This window comes from Suncus etruscus, chromosome 15 (genome assembly GCF_024139225.1).
Source record: "Suncus etruscus isolate mSunEtr1 chromosome 15, mSunEtr1.pri.cur, whole genome shotgun sequence".
NCBI lineage: Eukaryota > Metazoa > Chordata > Mammalia > Eulipotyphla > Soricidae > Suncus > Suncus etruscus.
In genome coordinates, this window is record NC_064862.1 from 7,052,624 (window position 1) to 7,064,927 (window position 12,304).

Here is a 12,304-nt window from a genome sequence, read left to right on the forward strand (position 1 = left end):
TTGGCAAAGGAAGAAACTGCCTTTCCTCAGACCCACTTACTTGTGTCACCAGTGTAGGTCCCTGAGACTGACACCTCCCCTCCCTAAACACACACACACACACACACACACACACACACACACACACGACTCCTATGGACCAGGAACAGGAATATGGATTCTCTGCAGAAACTAAAAGAACAGGCTATGTGTTTGGAGGAAAGAGGTGTGTCCTAAGGACTTAACTCATATAATTGTGAGGGCTAATGGGGTCAAAGGTCTTGCTGGGATGACTCAGTATTTTAGGGATCCAGGTCAGTAGGAGCTGATATTCCAGTTCAGAACCAAACACAGGAGAAAAGCCAGATGTCCAGTTGAAGCCTGTCAGGCAAGAGGAGTTTTCATCCCATGTGAAGTGACAGCCTTTTTATTGTGGGGCGGGCACACCTGTTGATGCTCAGGAGTTACTCCTGCTGTGTGCTCCAGAAATTCTCTCCTGGCTTGGGGGACCAGTATGGGATGCCGTGGGATCCAACCGCGGTCCATCCTAGGCTAGTGCGGTCGAGGCAGACACCTTACCACTTGCGCCACCACTCTAGCCCAAGGATAGGCCTTATATTTACTCCTGTCTTTAGTTGATGAGGATGAGGTCCGTCCATGTGGCAGTGATCAATTTGCTTTAGTTGGTCTACCATTCCTCCTCAAGCCCACACAGAACACCCTTTGAGTAAGGTTTGACCCAATCTCTGGGCTCAGTCAAGTTGACATTTTAAATCCACACCTGCAGAGTACCATCAGTAGGTCAAAGCCCCACCGTCCTCACTGCATTTCCCTTCCACACAGGCAACTACTCATGTGCTTGGGGCTGTCCCAGCTGAAATATATGAACTATTAAAAAGACACAGTCTCTGTCCTACCTTTGAGGAGGGTTATGTTGACACTAAACAGATAAAACAATAGTGATGGAGCCCTGTTTAGCAGAGTAACCCAGGAGAAGATGGGAGCCCAAAGGGAGGATCCATGCACATTCCCTTTCTCTTTGAAGATGCCATCTGCCTTGTTATGGCAGCCACTATCTCTTGGGAGATCATGAGTTTATTCTATCCTCAATGGTGGTTACCCCTATTCATTATTTCACACTGAAAAAAATCTGTGAAAATATTAACCCGATTCTAGTACCACTCATTTTCACATTTTCACTACATAGTCAACATGTAATATCATCATATAACTTCAGATTCTTCCAAAGGCTTATGAAGTCTGGGGTCATTCTTAACCCTTCGGAAAGCTTATTAGGAGATCTTCATCCACTTTAGTTCTTAAGGGTAAAGTTCTCATTCCTATTTCCAGACATAAGGACTCCAAAAGCATCTCTTGGGAGCCAGATACAAAGAAAGCAATAAGAACAAAATCACAGGTATTTCTTCCTCTGAAATATAATTTCACACTTGAAAGAACCACACTACTTGTTTAAACAACTATTTTAGAATCTCTGACACCTAAAAAGAATGATCACTCAGAGGATTTCCTCTGAATGACACATTCATTTTTTTCCCTCTGCCAAATAAACTCCATAAGGATTCAAATCTGCCCAACCTGTCCGACAGTTAAATCACTGTACTGAATAATGCTGACAATGTGGACTTAAAATGACCTCATACCTGGAGATCAGATCTATTTCTGTTACATCATCTGCCTGGAGTAAAATTACAGAATTATGAAATGCCTTCATACCTTAGAAATTTCATTGTTTTCTTCTGGATATTACTGTAAATATATGTATTAGAATTTGGGTTGGTTTTTTTACTATTTAACACTTCAGATTGGGTGTGTAAACTTTTACCAGAAAGGTAAGGACACCTAGGGTGGGTGGGGGACACAGGTAAAACATAGGTTCTGAATTAGGAAAAGTTTTAGAGAAGCTCATTACTATTGTGCTGAAAATAAAGTTTGCTATAGGGTTTGTTGAACAACTCAACATTGTTCAGAAGAGAGCCAACACTTTTTTTTTTAACCACATTTCATTTTAGTTTGCACACTCTGTAGTTGCTCAGGGGTCACACCCAGCTCTGTGCTTGGTGGACCAGATGCTGTGCTGGGGGGTTCAACCTGCGCCTACCCAGACTATCCAGTGTAGGTACTTGAGGAAAGTGCTGCTCAGGTCCTGTGGTGCCTGGGACACCTGGGTCATCCTGGTGCTCAGGGGCTTCCTAAGCCACACCTGGCCATGTTCGAAGGACACCAGTGGCTCCCAGGTATCAAACTGAGATCAGGCAGAAACAAAATATGTACCTTAGACCCTGTGCAATCTCTTTTATTTTAGGAAGAGGAAAGTGTCCCACACCAAAACATTAAATTATTTTATCAGGATGCAAACTAGAGTTTCCCCTACTTTAAATATACTGTATGAATGGGCTGATATGAACAGTCACCTGGGGAAGATAAAGACAAAAAATGACAGAGGGGGTCAGAGCGATAGCACAGTGGGTTGGGTGTTTGGTTTGCGGCCCCCCCCCCCCCCGCCAACCAGTGTCCTCCGTTTTCCAGCATTCCATATGTCCCCAGGCAGACAGGAATGATCTCTGAGCCCAAAGCCCAGAGTAAGCCTTGAGCACTGCTGGGTATAGCCCCAAAATAAAAACAATAAAAACAAATTTAAAAAATACAGAAAGACGGGCCCGGAGAGATAGCTCAGCGGCGTTTGCCTTGCAAGCTGCCGATCCAGGACCAAAGGTGGTTGGTTCGAATCCCGGTGTCCCATATGGTCCCCCGTGCCTGCCAGGAGCTATTTCTGAGCAGACAGCCAGGAGTAACCCCTGAGCACCGCCGGGTGTGGCCCAAAAAACCAAAAACCAAAAACAAACAAACAAAAAATACAGAAAGACAAAAACCTAGAAAGGCAGAACAGAAGTCTTAGATGAATGTGTCCAACTTTGTCTGGTCTCTTCCAGACCAGTGCCAGTGAGCAACAGGCTTGGACAGTCAGGGGATCAGATAAAGTCTTAATAAGGGATAACCAGGGACAGACAACATTTTTATATTATTAGTACAATTATAATTAATTGGGCGTGTGTATTGGGTATCTGACTGCCAGGTGAACACCCAGTGGTGCTCAGGAGTGAGCACCTGTTTTTGTGCTCAAGAGTTACCCCCTGGTGGCGACTGCATACAAGGCTGGTGCCTGACCCCTGTGTTCTCTGTCCAGCTGGGGACAGTTTTACTAGGACAGGAAAAAGCAGCATTAAAGACACATTGTCATCCTTAGCTGTGAGCACAAAACCCATCCACAGATCCACTTTTGAGTTTTTTGGTAGTGTGCATCCTATTGATTTCTAAGACAAGAGAAGATGTGGGAGCTATTTTTTACTTGTTTGTTTTACTAAGACATTTTTGTGGAAGCCATAGGGAAAATGAGCAAGGAAAATTGAAGAAAGATCAAGTCATAATTGAGGGGGACTTTCTGTTTGAAGGTCTGTTTCTGACACGTTTTCCTAAGGTGGTAGGTGGGTAGAGGTACATTGAGCCAGAGTGATAGTACAGCAGGTAGAGCACTTGTCTTGCAGAGGGCCACTCCAGTTTTGACCCCCTGCACCCTACATGGTACCCTGAACCCCACCAGAAATGATCCCCGAGAGTCAGGGGCAAAACCTGAGCACCACCAGGTACGGCTCTGAAAACCAGAGAAAAAGAAAAAAGAAAAGGATCAGATTGTGTAAAATGAGATTTTCCTTCTGCATCTTACTGGTTGAATAACCCCATTGCCCTGGACTGCCAATTTGGGGGAGTTAGTGGAGTCATGTGGGGGGGGGGCATTTCCTCTGTGCTGGGCAGACACTTCTGGCCCCCATGGAAGCCCTGAGCTTAGCTCCCCTGGTATGATGGAGTTCCTAGGAAGCAGAAGACTTTACCTGTTTATTAACTATTTACTTTTTTGATTTGAAAACCACACTCATGACTTAATCCTGGCTTTTTCTTAAGTGTCAGTACAGGAGATACTCGGGAATCACGTGTGCTATCAGATCTAAGCAGGGTCCATTGCATGCAAGGCAAACACCTGGGCCCCCTGCACTAGCTTTCCCTCCAAGATACTTTTAATAATTTTTTTATTTTTATTTAAACACTGTGATTACAAACATGACTGTAGTTGGGTTTTAGTCACAAAAAGAACAACCTCCTTCACCAGTGCATTAAGTTTTCAGGAGAAAGGCAGCAGTATGGTCATGTGTTTCATTCATTTCAAATCTCTAGCTTCAGCTAGAGATCTCTGTGAGTGAAGCTGAATCTTTGGTGATTGCTTCTTGTAGGATTACGACCCCAAAGTTGGCTTCCAAATTACTAAATTTTCACTTAATCCTCAGGAAAGACATGGTCAAAAAGACAATCCTCAAGGCACAAGTCTCAGCAAAAATGATCAAAATTTTGAGGAGCTGGTTATGCTGGTAAGCTGAATCTTTCTTGGAGACTCCATTTGTTTTGCTTCTGACCAAACTCTGTTTGGGTTAGCTTTTTTGTTTTTGTTTTGGGGTCACACCTGGCAACACTCAAGGAGTACTCCTGACTCTGCACTCAGAAATTGCTCCTGCCTGGCTCGGGGGACCATATGGGTGCCAGGATTCAAACCACCATCTGTCCTTGGCTAGCTGCATGCAAGGCAAACACCCTACCACTGTGCTATCTCTTCAGCCCCTGCGTTTCTTATTTCTTGACATTTGCCCTTATGGAGAAAAACAAGCCACCTTAGTATATAATTGGGGAGAATTTAGTTAAAAGATTTTTATTTTTGAGCAGGGAATTGAGTCACAATCAATGGTGCTCAGGGCTTATTCCTGACTCTGTGCTCAGAAACCACTCCTAGCACCATATTTGTTCCTGGGAATTGAATCAGGATTGGGCACATGCAAGGCAGATCTGTACTATCTCTCTGGTCTGATATATTAATGTTTTTATTTTTTGGTTGGGGGGGGGCGAAAAGTTGGGCCACACCTGGCAGTGCTCAGGGTTACCTCCTGGCTCTGCACTTAGGAATCATTCCTGGCAGTGCTCTAGAAACCAAGTGGGATGCCAGGGATTGAAGCTAGGTTGCTGCATGCAAGGTAAGTACCCTACTGCACTATCACTCTGGCCCTGGGACTCATTTTTCAAAAATCATTTTTTTTTGGGTTTGGGGACCACATTTTGTGATGCTTAAAGGTTATTTCTGGCTCTGTACTAAGGAATGACCTTCATAGCCAGGAATTATTTCTGGCTCAATGCTCAGGGAACCATATGAGTTATTAGAAATCAAACATGGATTGTTCATATGCAAAGCAAGCATCTTATCTGCTGAGATAGCTCTCTGGTTTATTATTTTTATATTTTCCCAAGCCTAGGATCACACCCAGGCTTCACACCATTTTACTGCTACTTTATATCTCTGGCTGCAGACTTTATTTTAAACTTATAGTTGTAAATATGCCTGTGTATAGATTATATTTGAAAAAGAAGATTTCTGGGGCCAGAGCAAAAGTATAGTGGATTTAACCCCAACATCCTATTTGGTCCCCAAGCACTGCCAGGAATGATTCCCGAGTGCAGATCCAGAAGCAACCCCTGAGCATCATCAGGTGTGGCCCAAAACAACACTTTAAAAAAAAAGGAAAGATAATATTTTAATAAATGACTATAGAGGCCAGGCCTAGGTCTCAATGGCAAAGCACATGCATAATAAGTGATCTGAGTGTGGTTTTCTGGTACCAGGAAATCAAACAAAAACCTAGATGGCTGACTCCTGGCTTTCTGGCTTTATACGGCTGTGAGCCACCATTATTGTGCTTTCCAAGGGAGTTGCTGAAGTTTGGATGCTCTCTGCAGGAGAAAAGGCTTCAGATGGACACAGCCGTCAGGCGAACCGGAGTGGTCAGGGAGCTTATCGAGAGTGAGAGGAGATATGTGCAGGTGCTGGATGCGGTGAGAACCGTGTATGTGGTGCCCCTGAGAGCAGCGCTGGCATCCAACAGAGCCATCCTCAGTGCTGCCAACATCCAGATCATTTTCTCTGACATCCTGAAGATATTAAGTCTCAACAGGTGAGCCCAGCTGATGGCAAGATGGAAATGTTCCAACTGTAGGGGCGGGAGGTTGAAGCCACTCACACTCAGTCATGGCTGCCTGCCTGCCTTGTAAACCCTGGTCAGATAGTGGCAAGTGAACTTGTCCCTAGACTATGAACCCGAGTGATGACTCTCAATTCCAGAGCAGTCCCTAGGAGTGGAGTCAGGGGAATCTGTGCCCAATCTGGGGGCTGAGCAGAGGACGATGAGAAAAAGTGATCTGAGGACATTTGTTTCAGGTCTTTTTTGGGCCTCTGGATGCCATTCATCTTTAAAAAAAAATATCATTTGAGTACCTTTACAATACATTCATAACAGGGTTCTTGAAACAACACTTCAACCCCACATCTTCCACCACTGTCTCAGTGCCCATTCCCCACCACACTGGGCCTCCACATTCAGATAAGCTCGGTTCTACTGACCAGTTTCTTGTGTTCTCTTAGCTGAGGTGGAAAAAGAACTGAGGGACTTAATAGGATTTTGAGGTAACTTTGCTTAGGGTAGGGTTTCTTAAGCTTTTCCTGCTGGCTGTTTAAGGCATTTTTTTATGCAACTCTAGGTACATAAAACAAGAATACCAACCAAAAAATTATTTTAAGGCAAAATTTCTTTAATTCACCCCTAACCTTCTCTCCTCCCTGCCACCTTTCATTGCATGACCCCATAGCAGGCTGTGACCCACAGTTTAAGAAGAAGTTAGAGGTTAAAGAACTGAGGTGGGGTGTCCAGCTAAAAAAACTCTGTTGAGTGCGTCACACCTGACAGATTTCCTGTGGATTCATGAGGAAATGGGCCATAGGGGTCAGTGTACTCAGCTTTGAGTGGGAGCTGAGGCCTCTCTGATGACCTGAATTGAGAAACTTTTGCCCAGTTATCTGCCTGCTGAGGGAGAAAATGGCAGCAGCTGCCCTACAGAGGTCACCCGAAGGGGTTGGGGTGTCTTTGAGGATTTAAATTGAACAAGTGAGAGAGAACCATCCACATTAGCGTACAGCCTCACTGCTGGCTCCTCCTCTCCTGTCATATCTGTTAGCTCTGATCATGGCACACACATTTGACAAAGATGGACAAACTAATGACAAGGTATCTTTTACTTTATATATTTATTTGGTTGTTGGGCCACATCCAGCAATGCTCAGGGCTAGTTCCTGGCTTTTTGCTCAGGGCACCAAGAAGAAAGCCTGGGATTGAAACTTACCTGGTAGGCCTCATAAAAGGCAAGTGCCATACCTGTCATAATATTACTCCAACATCCATATATATATTTTTTTTTACAATTTTTTAAACAAATTTCCATTGTGACCGAAGTGCATTACAAGTCTTTCACAAAATTATTTATGGTACATAGTGACAATGAATGAAGGGCATTCCCACCACCAGTGTTGTCCTCCCTCCACCCCTGTTCCCAGCATGTATCCCATATCTCACTCCTTTACCCCCCAGAATACTAGTGTGACTGATCTCCACTTTAAAGCTTGTTGTAGATTGGGTGTCTATTCTGTTGTCATTGACTTTGGGTTTGGTGTTCAAGTTTGATCATTTTTTATTTTCACTACATGTTCATATGACTGGTCCTGGTATCATCATTCTCCCCCCTCAATTTATGAGGCTGAATGATTCAAGTTATGTGATTTTGTTGGAGATAAAAAGGATAAGGAAAATAGAAGAAAAAAACTTATCTTGGCAAGTAGTCATAGCCCAGGTTTTTCTCTTATTGCAGGCAGTTCTTAGATAACCTAAGACATAGACTGCAGGCCTGGGACCCAGCTCACTGCCTGGGGGAAATAATCCTGAAGTTTGGGAGGCAGCTGAACACATACACCAATTTCTTCAACAATTACCCTGTTGTTCTGAAAACAATTGAGAAGGTAAGTGATTGAGTTACCACCGAAGCATTTATTAGACCTGCTGAGCTTAAAAGAAGGTTTTGTGTGGGCTCCAGAGTAAATAATGAATAGGACATTCTCTTCCCTTATGGAGTGAGATCTTTGCAGATGAAAACTGGTTTATTTTAAATTTCCATCATAAGAAGCACCATACTTGACAGAGAGCAGGGCCTAAGAACCCCTTGTTGACTGAATAATTATCATACAAATTGCAAGATTTTCATCTGTTCCATCTAACCTGTGGCTCAGTCACAGGAAATGCTTAGGAGGAAAAACGTTTGAGCCCTATTAAATTTCTTCTGCCAGCTCATTCCTGAGTGACCTTGACAAGTACAGCTCTGTGCGAGAGAAGAGGGGGTGATCATCCCTGTTCCTTAGAATAAGGTCACCGACTTGTGGAGTATTAAGTAAGGAAAATTACAGTCCTTGGAGAATACTTTCAAATCCATTTCCCCTGTGTGACTTAAGCTTCAGGAAGAATGCTTAATTCCTTTTGGCACTGGGTGCTCTTCTTGGGAGCTCTGCTGGGGGGTTCTACTTCCCTCTTCAGAGAGTCTTGGAAGTAGTACAGAGGCAGTGGCAAAGAGGGTGGCCCACACCCTGCCTACATTCTCTGTTATCTGCAGCATCTTTCACCTGTCTCCACTGAGACTGATCCTACTTGAGTAAGGCCACTTTCACACAATTGGGCTCTGTGGCAATCTCTACCACATGGGAGAAATCACTGCTCTGGACATTCGAGGGTGTTGTTTGAGATCAGGAATCATCTAGAAGCTATCCAACCCCTGGGATTGCCTGGGATTTCCCTCAGGGCCTCAGACAAACCATCTTGAGTATAAAAATTGAAGTAAACTCTCACATACCCTCAGAAACAAATCTGTGCCAAGGTCTGTATAATTCTGTATAAAGATGACTTTGAAAAGGCTGGAACAGATGGTACTGAGGGAGAGGATAAGGATGATGAGCATTCATCTGTTTATTTCTTTTATTTAAATAATACTTTATTTAAACACCTTGATTACAAATATGATGTGGTTGGGTTTCTATCACCTGTTTATTTCAATTTTATACACCTACTGTCTTGGAATTCTTATTTTTGTTGTCTAGTATATTATCTTTTTTTTTTTTTTTTGGTTTTTGGGCCACATCAAAAACAGGGGTTACTCCTGGCTGTCTGCTCAGAAATAGCTCCTGGCAGGCATGGGGGACCATATGGGACACCGGGATTCGAACCAACCACCTTAGGTCCTGGATCGGCTGCTTGTAAGGCAAATGCCGCTGTGCTATCTCTCCGGGCCCTAGGATATTATCTTTTTCATTAGCTTGGGGTGAGCTTTGTGTACATTTTCTATCAATATTAGTATAAATATTATTGATATAAATGAGTACTTAAATTCTAGAAATTAGAATTATTACCATCTTGTAGGCTGTGTTCCTAAAGAGAAAAATGAAGTCACTTTTTGAATTATTTATTTCACCCTGTGGTATTTAAGGGCTACAATCAGTTACGTGCTACAGGTTGCTACCAGCCATGCCGAGAGACCATGCAGTGTGGGTGGGTGTCTGCATGCATTCAGCCCTTTGAACTCTTTCTACAGAACAATGACTAATTTTTAGATCAGACATTTAGTAGGTGTGGGGAAAATGAGTATAGGGGCCATTTGCATGGTGATAGATGAAACTAGATTTTTGTCAGTGATATTATAGTTTAAACAGATGGTGAATGCTATACACCTGAAACACATATAGTGTTATAAAGCAATGTTATAACAATTAAAATAGATATTAATAATAGTAGAACTGAGGCCAGAGCAATGGAACAGCAGTAAGGTGTTTGCCTTGCACGCGGCTGACCCAGAATGAACCGCAGTTGGATCCCCAGCATCCCATATGGTCCCCTGAGCCAGGAGTGATTTCTGAGTGCATAGCCAGGAGTAACCCCTGAGTGTCACCGGGTGTGGCCCAAAAGCGAAAGAGAGAGAGAGAAAGAAAGAAAGACAGAAAGAAAGAAAGAGAGAGAGAAAGACAGAAAGAAAGAAAGAGAGAGAGAGAGAAAGAAAGAAAGAAAGAAAGAAAGAAAGAAAGAAAGAAAGAAAGAAAGAAAGAAAGAAAGAAAGAAAGAAAGAAAGAGGAAGGAAGAAAGAGGAAGGAAGAAAGAGGAAGGAAGAAAGAGGAAGGAAGAAAGAAAGAAAGAAAGAAAGAAAGAAAGAAAGAAAGAAAGAAAGAAAGAAAGAAAGAAAGAAAGAAAGAAAGAGGAAGAAAGAAAGAAAGAAGAGAGAAAGAAAAAGAAAGAAAGAGAGAGAAAGAAAGAAAAAAGAGAGAAAGAAAGAAAAAGAAAGAAAGAAAGAAAGAAGAGAGAAAGAAAAAGAAAGAAAGAGAAAGAAAGAAAGAAAGGAAGGAAGGAAGAAAGAGAAAGAAAGAAAGAAAGAAAGGAAGGAAGGAAGGAAGGAAGGAAGAAAGAAAGAAAGAAAGAAAGAAAGAAAGAAAGAAGGAAGGAAGGAAGGAAGGAAGGAAAGAAAAAAAAAGAAAGAAAAAGAAAGAAAGAAAAGGAAAGAAAGGAAGGAAGGAAAGAGAGAAAGAAATAATGAAAGAAAGAAAAAGAAAAGAAAGAAGAAAAAGAAAACAAAGAAAGAATAGAGCATCTTCATAATGTGTTATGCATTCATGATTAATAGTACTCATAGTATTAACATTTTTTGATTTAAATTAGTATGAGATACAGAGTTAAAAAGCTGTTGATAGTTGAGTTTCAGTATGCAGTGTTCACAGTATTCATTTCCCACCACCAATTTTCCCAGTTACTCTCCAGTTCCTCACATCCAGCCTGCCTCTATGGCAGACCACTTTCCTTCTCTTTTGTTCTCTCTTTTTATTTTTTAATACCAAGATTTACATTACTGTTAATGAAGAAGTATCATGCATGTCCCTTTCATAGTAGACACTTCTCTACTCTAACTGCACTCTCAGCTCTTTGTGGCAAGCTTCCTACCATGGATTAGTCCTCCTAATCCTCATATCTATTGTCTCTGGCTATCATCCCAATGTTCTTCTTTATTTTCCTTATACTCACAGATGAGTGAGAATATTCTATGTTTATCCCTCTTCCTCTGACTTGTTTAACTGAGCATGATAATCTCCATATTCATCCGCCTATAGGCAAATTTTATGACTTCATTTTTCTAATGGCTGCATAGTATTCCACTGGGTAGATGTACCACAGTTTCTTTAGCCACTCATCTGCGTTGTTCCCAAATTTTGGCTATTGTAAATAGTGCTGTCATGGATACAGGAGTGCAGAGGGCATTTTTTGTATAATATCTTTGTGTTCCTAGGATATATTCCTAGGAGTGGTATTGCTGGATCATATGGGAACTCAATTTCCAGCTTATTGAGGAATCTCCATATTGTTTTCCCAAACGGCTGGACTAGGCGTCATTCCCACCAGAGGTGAATGAAAGTTCCTTTCTCCCCACATCTACATCTGTTCAGTTTCTCTGAGAATTTTTTCCAGCCTCTTATGTTGTTTGGAGGTGTTATGCAGCTCATCTTCTACATCACTGATTCAGTCCTCAGTGGCTGTTACTCTGCTGGTGAGGCTTTCCAGTGAGGCTTTTCATTTCACTTACCATGTTTTTCAGCCCTGATACCTGTTTGAAGTTTTCTCATTTTACTCTCATATTCTCTTCAGTCTTTTGGGCTGTTCATTCCATTGTTTCTTTAAGTTCTTAAAGTTTTTTTCCTCTCTAAAGTCCTGATAAGAAATGTTATGTAGGTGGCAGTGTTGGTTGGGTCTCCAGATCCAGCAATCTTCAGTCACAAGGTGTGGGGTTCTATGTAGTTTTCCCATTGTAAACTTTGGTAAGTGCAGTTCCTTGACTGGAAGAAATGCTCTTGCTGGTCCCACACACCTCAGCTGCATTTAAAAGGGTCCCCCCCTCCCACCACAAAACTCTGCCCAAAACTGGCAGGCAGCTGCATCTTGGTTCACATACTAGAGGTTCTATTCCAGCTGGCACTTTTTAAATCTAATCTCTGGCAACTGCTTCCAGATGCTCCTGCTGGTCTTACACCTAGTTGTTGTTGTTGTTGGTTTTTTTTTGTTTGTTTTTGTTTTTTTTTTGACTTTGGGTCACACTAGGCAATGCTCAGGGGTTATTTCTGGGTCTTCGCTCAGAAGTCGCTCCCAGCCAGCATGGGGGACCATATAGGATGCTGGGATTTGAAGGATAGGCTGCACTCAAGGCAAACTCCCTACCGCTGTGCTATCTCTCTGACCTGTTGTTGTTTTTTAATATCCTATAGATGAATTGGATCATTTTATATTTTTCTCTCTCCCTCTTACTAATAGCA

At 42.4% G+C, this 12,304-nt stretch overlaps 2 protein-coding genes across 2 annotated transcripts in view; one reads left to right on the forward strand and one right to left on the reverse strand.

Annotated features, from left to right (window-relative positions):
- The window catches only part of CITED2 (Cbp/p300 interacting transactivator with Glu/Asp rich carboxy-terminal domain 2), a 1,046,546-nt gene that overhangs the window by 492,320 nt on the left and 541,922 nt on the right, over positions 1 to 12,304 (reverse strand). The window lies entirely within an intron of this gene.
- ECT2L (epithelial cell transforming 2 like) overlaps positions 1 to 12,304 on the forward strand; it is a 94,440-nt gene that overhangs the window by 74,851 nt on the left and 7,285 nt on the right. The window contains exons 12-14 of the mRNA XM_049788001.1: positions 4,338 to 4,418; positions 5,830 to 6,044; positions 7,789 to 7,936. Of these exons, the coding sequence (XP_049643958.1) occupies positions 4,338 to 4,418; positions 5,830 to 6,044; positions 7,789 to 7,936 (444 nt within the window). The remainder of the gene's footprint in view (positions 1 to 4,337; positions 4,419 to 5,829; positions 6,045 to 7,788; positions 7,937 to 12,304) is intronic.